This window comes from Taudactylus pleione, unplaced genomic scaffold (assembly GCF_031769625.1).
Source record: "Taudactylus pleione unplaced genomic scaffold, aTauple2 ptg000089l, whole genome shotgun sequence".
Taxonomy (NCBI): Eukaryota; Metazoa; Chordata; class Amphibia; order Anura; family Myobatrachidae; genus Taudactylus; species Taudactylus pleione.
In genome coordinates, this window is record NW_028284491.1 from 811,334 (window position 1) to 826,595 (window position 15,262).

The following is a 15,262-nucleotide window of genomic DNA, read 5'->3' on the forward strand; positions in this document are numbered from 1 at the left end:
CGCAGGGTTTCCGTCGCAAGTCCGATGGTCGCGATGGTCAAGACCATCGGGACCATCTTTTTGGACGCTCGTATATGCTGTGGGTGGTCACCCACAGCTATACGAGCGTCCAGGAGGACGCTCCATTTTAATGGAGGAGGGCCCTGATTCAGAGCGAGCGCTCTGGTCAGAGCGTCCGGCTCTGAATCAGGCCCTTAGTCAGAGACACAGGTGACTAGGCTGGTCATGTGACTGACATAGATCATAAGCAGCCTTTGTGATGTCACTCAGTTATGGAATAGAAACGGCTGCTCCATAGAATAATCATTTATCTGCTGCGTGTGAGCTTCATATTATACACATGCATACGGTTCTATAAACAGTGTTTATTGATGCGACTGTGTCTACAAATAATAACAGTCTAATGCTGGGGTGGCCAAAGCAGCGATTGACCGATCAACTACGGGAACTCGACCAGTCAATCACGGTGGAAGTCCAGCAGCAGCCAATAAAAATCCAGCTGATTCTTATTGGCTAGCTCAGCTGCGCTGAACTGAAGCCGCGGCTGTCACTGTGACCGCAGTAGGCAATAAAAATCAGCCTCCATTGCACCAGTGCCAAAGTGCCGAGTTACGGGGGCAGAGCCGGCTTGAGGGCTCCAAACCCAAAATGGGGCGCAATGCGGACTGATCAAGACTGGCAGGCCTGCACTGAGGCAGCTGCTTGGCTGCTGGTGCTGCCCGCAGCTAAGGGCAGGGATGTACTTGGGAGCTCCTCTCTCAGGTCAGGTCAGTCTTCTGTGGGATGCTGAGGCAATTTAATTAGACACTAGGTTTTTGTTTTTTTTTGTGGAGGGACAATGGGCCTGATTCAGAGCCACTCGCTATTTGCGGTCGTTCGTTCTAAAACAAGGGGTGGCTATTCAAATGAACCGTTCGCTAATTGCGGTCTGTTCACGCCTCTAAGTCTGAATGAGCGAGCAAAACTTGCGGTTGTAATTTTGAAAAATACGCCCCCTGGCCGCTCACATCATACGTCATGTCCGCTATTTATTAGATTAATCGAGCACATCGAACAGCGTATGAACTGCTCGCTATTTTGCGATCAGTTCGGGGTAAAAAAAAACCAAGTGACGTGGTCAATGACGCTGCTGTATTAATTATGCACTCCCTTAAAACGCCCTTTTTTACCTTTAAGCACGCCTGCGATCTAATTCCACACCCCCGTTTTCAAGCACCTGTTACCACCCACATACGCCTCCCTCTGTCACTCAAAATAGCAGGCATTCGCTATATAGCAAACAAACGATTTTCGGCCGCACTGACTGGTTCGCGCATGCGTATTACAATCCGTACGCATGCGCAGATGTGCGAACATCGGTCAGAACGAACGAGCGGCCGCTTACGAGCGGCTCTGAATCAGGCCCAATGTGTTTTTTGTTATTTTATTGTGGGGGGTCAATGTGCGATTTTGACGGGATAGTCCCCACGCCCCTTGCTGCAAGGTCACGCCCCATTTTCTAGCATGCCATGCCTCCTTTTCCAGTGCACGCAACGTGGCTGCTTGGTAGGTCATGAAAAATTTTCAAGTTTGAAAGTAGGTCACCGAGTCCAAAGGTCTGTTCGTCCCTGGTCTAAGGTAAGTGTCCTCACTTGTCTTTGCTGCAGTCGCGCCTGGTCCCGTGAGACTCTCCTAGCGCAGGGTGTCTTTTTTGCATCTTTTTTTGCAGAAAATGTGTCGAAGTCGCAATACAACGCAACTAGGAAGCACCAGAGGACCATGCCGATTAGTTTGATATTTGACACTTATATCTGTGTGCGAGCCTCTCAGGCAGCATGGTCCATTTGCAGCGGGCCACAGCTTTTTTTCCACACCAAATTCCATTTTCAGTCTCAGTCGCACACAGATATACAGATGTCACATATCAAATTAATCAGCACTGTCTCCTGCTGTGCCCTAGTCCTATTGCATTGCGACAGATTCGGCAAAAAAAAGACGCCTGACCCTAGAAGAGTTGCACGGCTCATTTCCGCCAGGCATATCGTGCTGTAAATGTTATATGAAAATAATGTTAAAATGAACAGCAACCATACGTTTGCAATACAGTTTAATATCTTCACCCTAACGGAAAAACTGCCAATTTATTAGCCTTAAACAGTTTTATAAAATATTTTAAACTAGCTAAAGTATCCGGCGTTGCCCGGGTTTTAATCTTCAAGTTAAGTTTTATTATGTGATGTCGTCCAAATCCGTCCAACCGGGACCTCAACCACTCCATTATGCATCCGAGACCATTTGCCACCCCTCTGAAGTTTTCGTCCAAATCCATTCTGTGGAAGGCCCAGAACAGGCTCCCGGGTCAAGTTCTGCCCAGCATACACCAACTGGAGGTCCGACTGAGACCAGGGCCGGCGCTAGGCTTTGCTGCGCCCAGCGCCGTCCTGTGTGGCCGCCCCTTCCCTCCTCCGCTCCCTCCCCCTGAAGCTTCATAAACACTTTAGCGCCGGGAGGGAGGGTGGGCGTTTCCAGCGCCCGCCGGACACCATGGCGCTCCGGGCGACGGCCCGGCTTGCCCGGGCCTAGAACCGCTACTGACTGAGACCTCAACCCCCTAGTATGTCTTCTGGAATCCAGTGTTACCACTTTGAAGTTTTTGTCCAAATCCATCCAGTGGAATTCTCAGAACAGGCTCCCTGGGTCAAGTTCTGCCCAGCATCCCAGTTCAAAGTTCTGCCCAGCGTACATCAATGGGAGGTCCGACTGGGCCCTCTACCCCCTAGTATGTCTTCTGGAATCCAGTGTTACCACTTTGAAGTTTTTGTCCAAATCCGTCCAGTGGAATTCTCAGAACAGGCTCCCCGGGTCAAAGTTCTGCCCAGCGTACACCAACAGGAGGTCCGACCGGGACCATAACCCTCTAAAACCTGGCCAGGATCCACCTAGACCACCTCGCATTAGTATCATCCCAATCGGTGCAGGGTTGACCAAATGCATAATTGGGCAAACAAACAGACCAATGAATTTTATATATAAGATATTAACAATGTTTGAACAACAGACACGTTGTTCAAACATTGTGGTAAAGAATAGTTATCTCTGTATCTTGTATGATTTTTGTTTGCAACCTGTCAGAATTACTGTAAACTCTAATTAGGACTTCCCTTGTACTGTAGAGTAGGACATCGGAGGCTCTTGCCAAGCTCATATCCCTGCAAGCTACTGAGGCGACTGTTGTGACTATTGGACCAAATCACTCCATCCTGAGGTGAGCCCCTGCGTGTTCTTTGCAAAGATTCTTCTGCTGAGATTAATTTATTAGTTCAAGCAGTTTACTGGTCTCCAGTTTTTCACACAATGCTGAGAATGTGTGATCTTATCTGCATTACATTAGAAAACAATTTAAAAATAAACATTTCTGCATAACATTAATGATTATTATTAAAATGATGGGATAGACTAAATCCATACTTAGAACTAGAATGATCTGTGCGATCTGGCACCATTTGGCCCAATTATTGGTACATCCTGCATGATTGCTGAATCCCATTCTGTGGACACCATACATTAATCGTGTGTGATGTCTCAACATTCCAGCTGCCACCTAACCATTCCTACTGTACATTACACTGGCTGGAACATTGTAATTATATAAATATTAGAGATTGTTGATGGTTACACATCTTTTGCTCATTACAGGGAAGACCAGGTGGCGGTAGAATTGGTCCAGAGAGGAGATATTGTGAAAGTTGTACCAGGGGGCAAGTTTCCAGTTGATGGGAAAGTAATTGAGGGGACATCTATGGCAGATGAGTCTCTTATAACCGGTAATTATTTTGCGAAATTCAGTTAAATGGCAAAGATGAACTTGATGTTTGAGGGAAGAGAGTTATAAGCAGGGGTGAGGCTAAAAGAAAGTAGCCTTTGCCTGCCTACGAGAGGGGCCAGACCATGATGTAACATATATTGCAGAATATTCACCTAAACACATTATTTACTGTACTATACTATTATATTCCATATACATGAAGAACCCAGCACCTCTTTATAACCTGTATATGTTATCCCGTAGACTGAAAGCTCTCATGAGCAGAGCCTTCCACCCTCTTGGTTTTCATCCTATGCTATCTCCATCCTTCTGTCTGACCCTCCCAGGGCATTGGGTCATTAAATGCTACTGTTAATATGGGGCATGGCCTGGTCAGAGACATTGTAGTAGGATGCAAGTTTGTGTGCTCTCCAGCCTAACTATCCTATAAATTCTCCTACATTAGCAGAACTAGCGCAGACATTCATCTATTTGTGATATTGCCTTCCCTTGTGAGGTTGTAGTCATTGGTGACCTGGACTGCTGTTTTTGAAGGCTGCGGCCTGCTTATCCTCCCGACGTCTGGGCCCTTTGATCTTTGCCATTACTGCCTCGGGTGCGGTCCCTTACTTTTCCCGCTTAGCCTATTGCACCAGAGGTGTAATATTTGCCAATCTCCTGTTGTGAGATCCTCCAGCCTGATTCTGCAGGATGTACGATGGTTGCTGAAATGCTTAGGGGAGGCGGACAATTTGCTTCATTTAGATCTGGGTTGGGGAACCTTTTTTCTGCCGAGGACCATTTTGACATATATATATAACATTATTCGTGGTCCTGGAACAGGCCACGCCCCTCCGTGTGATGTCACACGGGGACAGGCCCACAATCGCCAGTGATTACAGCAATGCCTGGAGCATCCTGAGGATGCTCCGGGGAGCTGTAAGAGCAGCGGTGTGACTGTCTGAAACATCCTAAGGACGCTCCAGGTGGCACTGCTGCATAGATTCTGGCCGCAGGGTGCCATTCTAAGCACCCTGCTATCCAAATAAAGGCTAGCAGAAAAAAGCTCCAAGGGCCAGACCAAATGATTCCGTGGGCCTTATACGGCCCCCGGGCCTGAGGTTCCCCATCTCTGATATAAATGCATTGGTTGTTCCCGTCCCAAGCTTATTGTCTTTCTTTCCCTCCCAGATGATGACCTGTCCGCAAACATTTATTGTATTAGAGGGCTGTACTCGCTACTCTACTAACAGATGGGTTTCCTCCCAATGATACCTTCTCGGATGGATCTGACACTGTCTCTGCCATCTACTGGTTATGATGCTGTTTGGTTCCTGGCTGTGATGTTTACCTACGTCTTTATACCAGTTCACACAATTTTTTTTTTTTTACTGTTGGGAGAAAAAAATGTTTGACATACTGTACATGCTGTGCTCACCATTTGCTGCACTCAGACACAGGCCTATTGTGTATAATGCTAGAGACTGGAAGTTTGGTTTAGGAGACTCAGATTCTTTGTGAGATAATGCATAAGGGCGAAATAATACATCTTATATTTTCTTCTCATATATTAAGTATACTAATGAATCCTATGACTCAGTAAGCTCCACAGTAGATAGTAAGCTCCGTGGCCAATTTTGTTTATAATTCAAATTTGTAATACCTTTGAGAAGCTGTAAGTGGCAGAACCTATATATTTTTTTGTATTACTTTCGAAAAACTTTTTAATGTTCTGGTGACATTGTCATCTAGGTGAGCCTATGCCTGTCCGGAAGAAGCCAGGAAGTATAGTCATTGCCGGATCCATTAATGCTCATGGTTCAGTGCTCGTTGAAGCGACTCATGTTGGCTCTGACACCACCCTGGCACAAATCGTTAAGTTGGTGGAGGAAGCTCAAATGTCCAAGGTAAAAACAAAATATGCTGTAAAACGCAAATATTAATAGTGCCCTGGTTTCCATGAAAGGATACCTGTAAGATGAGATTACTCCCATTCAATGCTCTCACACATCTATTGGCGGTTGTCTGTCTTTGACTTTATGAAAATGCCGGTACAAAGTCCTTCCCTTGTGCACATCCGTGGTTCTGGATGTCCAAGGAATGAGATGCCCACTGTCAGCGTCCGAACACGCAGTAGTACAAAGTGTCTTAAAAGCAGATGCAGTTTCTCTGTCAGCGTGTGGCCAAAACACCTGAATACGCTGGCTCCTGAACCATGGGCGTATTAAGAGAGGAGTGTGGCCCATGTGCAGTCTCCGTCCGGGGCCCTCCACTCTTTACCCAGCGACCAGCAGCGTACTGAGCGCAGCAGCAGACTCTGGGCACTAGTAGACTCAAGCACTGTGCCACTCTACTGAGCATGCGCAAGTCACCGGGGAAATGGCACGGCAGCCATATTCACAGCGATTTTCCTACTTCACATGCGCAAAACGCTGGGGAAATGGCCGCTGTGTCATTTTACGTTTGATTTGTACAGCACTGCTACCGCCAACGCAGGAATCCGGAGAGGTAACTATTGAAGAAATGGGAGCGGGGTGTGTGGCGTGGGCCCCCTGGACCCAGGGGCTCATGTGCACTGCACACCCTGCACCCATTATAGATACTCCCCTGTCCTGGATAATAAAACTGTAGCCGACTTGGTAACAAGACTCTCAGGTTGTTTGGCAGAACTAGAAACTGTAAAAACCTTGCTAGGAGCAGTACTGGATGTGGCAGGAAACGGCAGATGCCTCGGCAGGACTGGCTGTGGCAGATGCCTCGGCAGGACTGGCTGTGGCAGATGCCTCGGCAGGACTGGCTGTGGCAGATGCCTCGGCTGGACTGGCTGTGATAGATACCTCGGCAGGACTGGCTGTGGCAGAGTGGCAGATGCCTCGGCAGGACTGGCTGTGGCAGATGCCTCGGCAGGACTGACTGTGGCAGATCCCTCGGCCTGACTGGCTGTGGCAGATGCCTCGGCAGGACTGGCTGTGGCAGATGCCTCGGCAGGACTGACTGTGGCAGATCCCTTGGCCTGACTGGCTGTGGCAGATGCCTCGGCAGGACTGGCTGTGGTAGATGCCTCGGCAGGACGGGCTGTGGCAGATGCCTCGGCAGAACTGGCTGTGGCAGATGCCTCGGAAGGACTGGCTGTGGTAGATGTCTCGGCAGAACTGGCTGTGGCAGATGCCTCGGCAGGACTGGCTGTGGCAGATGCCTCGGCAGGACTGGCTGTGGCAGATGCCTCGGCAGGACGGGCTGTGGCAGATACCTCGGCAGGACGGGCTGGGGCAGAAGCCTAGACACAACTGTATTTAGCAAATGTCTTAATTTTTGGTCTTATTTTTACACAGAACCATGATGCAGGGTTGCAGCCATGTCAGGGGTTTAGGTTACTGCGGTGTCGCTGAAATTGTAGCATTATTTTCAGATGAAGAGTAATTACAAAACTGTATGGGGATAGGTTGGAATCTAGGAATGAGTAGACCTAAAGACCTCAAATTATAAATGATTTTAGAGGTAACCAGAAGAGCTGCAGCCCTATCATACGGATATATTTTTAATCAAAAGAATGTATATAACTGCTCCAGTTGTAACCGGCTGTGAGCAGCAGACTCTATTGGACCAGCTATGAATCTACAGTAGGTGCTCTGCATAACTAAAAGAACTGCAACATGGCTGATCTAGGTCCTAGATTTCCAAAGTTTTTCAGAGAAAGATGGGCACACTTTAATTTAATGCTGGTTAGTATTTCAGGAGAATAATGAATTTATTGAAGGAGTGGATGTTTAGAGGTTCCCTGAAAATTTTTATACCAACTCTCCGCACATCACAGAGCAGTTTGAACCTCTTGGACCATTTCGGTGCTCTGGTACATAACCATGGTATTTTGTGGTGCTCCTCAGGTGCACAGTGTAAATTGCTAACAAAGTATAAATGTAGAACTGTGTAAATATAGATTTGTTATTTCAGTATTCTCATTTACAGTTTTGAATCCGCTTTCCCTGTTTCAATGTTACTTTTAGGCACCGATCCAACAGTTGGCCGATAAAATAAGTGGGTACTTTGTCCCTTTTATCATTTGCATTTCCATCGTGACGCTGATTGGCTGGATTACGGTTGGCTTTGTGAATTTTGATATCATACTGAAATATTTTCCTGTAAGTTGTTTCTTCATTCATTCCTGTAATGAGCTGGAAATTTCTCTGTCACAGCCCATATTACACACAGTCAATCCTCATACCTCTAAATTGTATTATTGTCTCATAAAGGTCATCCTCCTCCCTTCATCCACCATACGTTATACTCCTCTTCTCCATCCTCCTCTCTCTCCGGCCAAGCCGTCGTTATGGGTCTCGCACCAAAGGGGGTTTGCTGTCGATGGTGCCCTTTGGTGGGCGTGCCGGCGGCGTGGCTGCCCAGACGGAGGCGTTCCCATGAGAATGCCTACCGTCTGGGGCCGGCCCCACTGACATCACTAGTGATGTCAGATGGAGTGCTTTTGGCTCTGATGGAGCCAAAAGCACTCCAGGGCTTGCGGCAGCGAGACCCTACCGCAAGGGTCTCATCGCAAGCCCGATGGTCGCGATGGTCTTGACCATCGCGACCATCATTTTGGCCGCTCGCTATAGCTGTGGGTGGACACCCACAGCTATGTGGGCGGCCAGGAGGCCGCTCCAAATAGAAGGAGGGACGGCCCTGATTCAGAGCGAGCGCTCTGTCAGAGCGTCCGGCTCTGAATCAGGGCCTTTGTCTCCACCACATTTTATTTCTTCCTTGAACCTACAGCCCACTCATTCTTAGCCTGGGTATTATCTAAACACTTTAAAAGAAAAAATAGATATAATTCAACTGCCGAAAAAAAACTATTTCACACCAATACTGCCAGCAACAATCTGACTCATTTCATGGATAATGTAATCACTACCTTTTCTGTTTATCCCAATCTACTGCTGGTTCATTGCTCTTGTTCCTTGTTCCTTCCACCTACCAGCTAGTCCCTGTCTTGAGTCAATTATTCAGTATCTCCCTTTAATAATGACCAGAAATTGTCTCAAACATCCATCTCTCCTGCTAGCGTCTCACTTACTGCCAGTAACCTACTTGACTGTAGTGTCTTCAAAACTTGCAATAATTTCCTCTGTTGGTTTTGTTTGCTGTAGTAAGTTACTCTTGTTGGGAGTCAGGCAACAGTTATTGTTTCAATGCTCCATCATAAATTAGATTGGGAGGTCTGGTTTTATTTCGTTATTACTCTCATTTGCAGAGTTACAACAAAACAACTTCTAAGGCTGAAGTCATAATACGGGTGGCATTCCAGACTTCCATCACTGTGCTGTCTATTGCCTGTCCGTGTGCTTTAGGCCTGGCTACACCCACAGCGGTGATGGTGGGTACGGGAGTGGCTGCACAAAACGGTATCCTCATCAAAGGTGGAGAACCTCTGGAGATGGCACACAAGGTGAATTCTCTTCTGTCCATGCTGCAGTTGGGAACTAATTGGGACATGTTTCATTTGCATTAGAGTATGACAACTGTGAACACACATTAGAGGCAGCCAATTATGCCAGGTACCAGGACCCAAGACATTGTGGCACTGAATTACCACATATCAATACCACCATTGTTACTTTGTTATATTTTGTTTATACTTTTTGCACAGCGTTTGATACTGTATCACTTACCCTTTACAAATCTAGTCTAAAGCTGGGTACGCGATGGATTAGTCAGCAGAACGATCTGCCGTTCGAGCTGCCGCTCAATATGTCTGGGCTGACAGCACAACTGGGATTTAAGTTTTTCCATCCAGTTGTGATGTCCGTATGGGCAGCCCCTGCAGCCAGTGTACGGGCTGTCAGCAGGTCACACGCAGATTCACCAATATATCTTTCAAATATATCGTCATCGGCTGTGCTGCAGGGCCAACCTGATATGTCAGTGAACAACGTAGTTCATGGACATATTGGGTGTACAAATCTGCCGATCCGCTACCGATATATCGTTCGGCGATCAAACAAGCAATATATATCGACAAGTGTGTACCCAGCATAACTGAACTGCATCCAAGCTCAATAGTCATTATTGTTATAATTTTTTTCACCACTCACGGTAATGGGTAGCCACTAATAAACAATTATATTTGTTGAATAAGTTGCAAGTTAGACAATTAAAAGGAATGTCTAATTGGATATATCAGCGAATAATGGTCATATAGTTCAAACATAAACCAATATGCACTAAATAAAGGATCAAAGTGGACTGAAAAACGGACTACAGTGTCCAAAATTCTTGCAGTGATTTATTTTTCTTTTTGTAGTCAGCCACTAAATGTATTCATTTCACAACAATATTTTTTAGCTCATTAGAGAGGAACTTAAATATTTATAATTTTAATCGCTATCACTTCAAAGAGTTTTTTTTTCCATTGTCTTTTACACACAATCCCTGTAAACAATGAAATATGAGGTTGATTTCTTATTTCAGATAAACACGGTAATGTTTGATAAAACTGGCACAATAACACAAGGGGTCCCTAAAGTCATGAGAGTGCTGCTACTGGGGGATGTAGCCAGGATGCCTCTGAAAAGGATGCTCGCCGTGGTTGGAACAGCAGAAGCCAGCAGCGAGCATCCCTTGGGAATGGCAGTCACCAAATTCTGCAAAGAGGTAATAAAACTGTGTGTTAATGTAACAATAAAATGCATACCCTTAACAAAACAGCACACTATGGAATGGAGAGAATGTTTTTATGTTTCATACATGCTAGATGATTTCAAAGTGAGGGCTACTAACCAAATGTGGCTAATAGAGTGGTAAGGCCGGTATGTACTAAGGTTGCGGTGACCATTCCGCCAGTCACCGCAACCTTACTAATCACAAATGTGCTAACATATGCGATTAGCATTGCAAAGGACAGCTCTTGCTGGTCATCTGTACAGGAAGCCCTGGGCTCCTCCTCCTCCTCCCTACACCCGGAAGAAGATTAGGAGGAGGAGGAGGACCCAGCAGGAGCACAGGACAGCAACCATGGAGAGCAGATGAGTGGGGGGCCAGCGCTGGGCGACAGCGAAGCGTTGGGTGTGGAGTACGGTAAGAAGCCCATAGGCTTCTATAGGGTAATGCCAAGTTTTTCTGGAGTTACCCTCCAGAAAAAGTTACCGAAAAAAGCGTGGCCGGGGCTTAGTACATATGGAAATGCGGTAAAAAACACAGAAAACAGGGGTTTTACCACATTTTTCCTTTAGTACATCCCAGCCTAAGTACGTTATTAACCAATCTTATTAATTATCCACTTGCTAAAGTTAGTTTCCCAGTTAACTCAAGAAATACTTATGTATTACCTATTTAGCATTCAGAAACATACCATAGCAGTTTTTCTAGAAGTATGACTTATATTCATACATACATACATTAAGTATAATTTACATCAGGCAAATGAAACAGTGTAGCATAGATGGTACAATACACCATTAGGTATTGTTATGCTTAATCTACGACTCCATACCGATTTCTTTGTGACAATAGTACTAATCTAGTGTGACTGGTACACTATGAGCAACAATATGTGCGACTACTGTACAATGTGAATAAGAAAAACATCTTGGATAAAGTAGCTAAAATATGGGAATGGCTACCTATGGCGTAGCTTCTGAGTCGCGCCCAGCACCTCCAAAAATGCTATTATTAATATACTTACAGTAAATGTAAACTAGTAAAAGAAACTAGCAAGTAACAGAAACACAAAATACTGTAAATGGACTCGCACAAAAGGATATCCTACATGGACATACAGCCGGCAGGTTCTTGTTTCTGTGTGATTGGAATGATCGTGTGGAGTAAAGATTAAAAAGTCACATTCATATAAAGTTAAACTGATATCATCTCTATATAAACATAAAATATTTACTTTGCACAGTCCTATAACACAAAAATAATATAAACCTCTGTTTTTGATCCTTTTTGATCTTACTGCATGACTGTCAGGGTTCTAGAATTGGAATAACAGCGACAGTAATTGTATGTTTATCCAGGAGCTTGGTACGGAATCCCTGGGATATTGTACTGATTTCCAGGCTGTCCCAGGATGTGGCATCAGCTGTAAAGTGCACAATGTGGAAAGTGTCCTGGTGCAGAGTGAAGAGGGTTTGAATGAGCAGAACCTTTACATGAGTGGCCTCACCCGTCCTCAGGAGGATAACTTTCTGATCCTGGCACCAGAAGTACAAGGTAGAATTCTGGATGTTGTCATAACTGAAAATCAGTAAGAGAACGCATGTCCGGAGGCTGTTGCAGGGTACTTGTGTGCCCTGGTCTGGCAGCAGGAGTGGGAATTTGGCTGTCCTGCAGCTTTCCTTGCAGCAGGGCCTCTCCAGGCACCCCACACAGTGTGTGGTGGGGTAACGACCATGCTTTCTGCCCTGGATGGCGGTACTGGTTGCACACCCCTCGTTACAGCCCAGGCTTGTCCATTTTTTACAGCATAGACCCCCCCTTCCCATGTGAGCATTAGATTATCATTTCTCTTTAAGTCCCTTGCTCACCTTCAACAAAATACATAGTGTAAGAATGTAAATAGGAACCTGAATGGCACCCACTGGTTCCACCACCCCTTTTCCAGTAGTATTTGTGGTTGGTGCCATAGTTTGGACACCACAATCTCCACTGACCAATCCCAAAGGCAAATGGTTGTTACTAACGCATGTTGAATGTGATCTTTTTTTTAGATGCAGTGTCGTTAGCATTTAACGCAGCACCACTGGGTAGCCAGGTTTTTGGGGTGGTTACACCATGTTTATTATAAAGATGAGGTGCATTAATATAGGAACAAGCAGTGTTTCAGAGGGAGATCCCTCTTCATTAGAATTCCTCCCAGTCAGATGGACCAGGGCTGGCATGTTATGGGCATCCTGCAGATTGTGCCTCAGAACTTCCTGTCTGGCAGCCCTCTGCCTACTGTTAATTGCAGAGAAGCGTGCAGTCAGCGGGTGTAGTATGACTACATTATGAAGGTTGGTACTGAATGTTGACGGTCAGAATGTCGACACTGTCATTTGGTTGACAAACAATATGTCAACATGCATTTAGGTTGACAGGCTTAAAATGTCGACACACTCGACATGGTTTTTTTTGCCTATTTTAGCTTAACCTTATCGCTAAGCCTGACTCCAAACATAACCCTAACATTCAGAATAAAAACCATATGTCAACATTTTGGTATTGACATGTTAAATGTCGTCATATGGAACGTGTCACCATTTTAACCATGTCGACCTAAATGTATGTTGACAAATTGGTTGTCGAAAAAATGACTGTGTTGATATTCTGGTGTTGACTGGTTACCGCAATCTGCATCCCACCAAATAACTACTGTAAAAATGTCCACTCCAAACTACTCCTCCCCATATATACAGACAGCTGGCCACCATTCCCTAAATGGCAATACCCCCGCCCACGTTCAGTCACCACCCCACCACAGGTGACACCTACAGGGAGTGTATGTCAGGGGACAGCTAGTTGGTGCGGTTAGTAGAGTGGAAGCAGAGGAAAGAACATACTAAACAAAATTCACTGTGCAGGGCTGCTCATAACAGCCGTAGAGTCCTTAGATCTCTTTATACCGCAGACCACTCGGTTTAGAGTGAACATTGTTTTTGGGTACAATCCTCCGATCACTATGAAATCTAACTAAAGCCTCTTCATATTTTGAATTATCTCCTATAATTTTGTTTTTTATATCGGGATCCATGTATCAGTATTACTGATGATTACATGTCTGTGTAACCTGCAGGCACCACAGCCCCAGAACCTCATTCTGTGTTATATCGGGATCCATGTATGGGCATTACTGATGATTACATGTCTGTGTAACCTGCAGGCACCACAGCCCCAGAACCTCATTCTGTGTTATATCGGGATCCATGTATGGCCATTACTGATGATTACATCTCTGTGTAACCTGCAGGCACCACAGCCCCAGAACCTCATTCTGTGTTATATCGGGATCCATGTATGGGCATTACTGATGATTACATGTCTGTGTAACCTGCAGGCACCACAGCCCCAGAACCTCATTCTGTGTTATATCGGGATCCATGTATGGGCATTACTGATGATTACATGTCTGTGTAACCTGCAGGCACCACAGCCCCAGAACCTCATTCTGTGTTATATCGGGATCCATGTATGGGCATTACTGATGATTACATCTCTGTGTAACCTGCAGGCACCACAGCCCCAGAACCTCATTCTGTGTTATATCGGGATCCATGTATGGGCATTACTGATGATTACATGTCTGTGTAACCTGCAGGCACCACAGCCCCAGAACCTCATTCTGTGTTATATCGGGATCCATGTATGGGCATTACTGATGATTACATGTCTGTGTAACCTGCACCACAGCCCCAGAACCTCATTCTGTGTTATATCGGGATCCATGTATGGGCATTACTGATGATTACATGTCTGTGTAACCTGCAGGCACCACAGCCCCAGAACCGTAATTCTGTGTTATATCGGAATCCATGTATGGGCATTACTGATGATTGCATCTCTGTGTAACCTGCAGGCACCACAGCCCCAGAACCTCATTCTGTTATATTGGGATCCATGTATGGGCATTACTGATGATTACATCTCTGTGTAACCTGCAGGCACCACAGCCCCAGATCCTCATTCTGTGTTATATCGGGATCCATGTATGGGCATTACTGATGATTACATGCCTGTGTAACCTGCAGGCACCACAGCCCCAGAACCGTCATTCTGTGTTATATTGGGATCCATGTATGGGCATTACTGATGATTACATCTCTGTGTAACCTGCAGGCACCACAGCCCCAGAACCTCATTCTGTGTTATATTGGGATCCATGTATGGGCATTACTGATGATTACATCTCTGTGTAACCTGCAGGCACCACAGCCCCAGAACCTCATTCTGTGTTATATTGGGATCCATGTATGGGCATTACTGATGATTACATCTCTGTGTAACCTGCAGGCACTACAGCCCCAGAACCTCATTCTGTGTTGTATCGGGATCCATGTATGGGCATTACTGATGATTACATGTCTGTGTAACCTGCACCACAGCCCCAGAACCTCATTCTGTGTTATATCGGGATCCATTTATGGGCATTACTGATGATTACATCTCTGTGTAACCTACAGGCGCCACAGCCCCAGAACCTCATTCTGTGTTATATCGGGATCCATGTATGGGCATTACTGATGATTACATCTCTGTGTAACCTGCAGGCGCCACAGCCCCAGAACCTCATTCTGTTTTAATCGGGAACCGGGAATGGATGAGACGCAATGGCTTACACATTTCCAGTGATGTAGATGAGGCCATGACCGGTCATGAAATGAAAGGACAGACGGCAGTGCTAGTAGCGATAGATGGTAATGTGTTACATGTTGTGCCCATGCATAATAGTCATGATCGTGACTGTGACATTGTGATAACCTGTTGCGTGTTGCAGTAGATTTTGTTGCA

General features: G+C 45.7%; 1 protein-coding gene across 1 annotated transcript in view; it reads left to right on the plus strand.

The window, feature by feature from the left end:
- The window catches only part of ATP7B (ATPase copper transporting beta), a 119,932-nt gene that overhangs the window by 95,552 nt on the left and 9,118 nt on the right, over window positions 1-15,262 (plus strand). Inside the window, exons 10-17 of the mRNA XM_088469233.1 lie at window positions 3,153-3,244; window positions 3,676-3,803; window positions 5,537-5,691; window positions 7,789-7,923; window positions 9,030-9,224; window positions 10,247-10,429; window positions 11,794-11,989; window positions 15,022-15,168. Of these exons, the coding sequence (XP_088325359.1) occupies window positions 3,153-3,244; window positions 3,676-3,803; window positions 5,537-5,691; window positions 7,789-7,923; window positions 9,030-9,224; window positions 10,247-10,429; window positions 11,794-11,989; window positions 15,022-15,168 (1,231 nt within the window). The remainder of the gene's footprint in view (window positions 1-3,152; window positions 3,245-3,675; window positions 3,804-5,536; window positions 5,692-7,788; window positions 7,924-9,029; window positions 9,225-10,246; window positions 10,430-11,793; window positions 11,990-15,021; window positions 15,169-15,262) is intronic.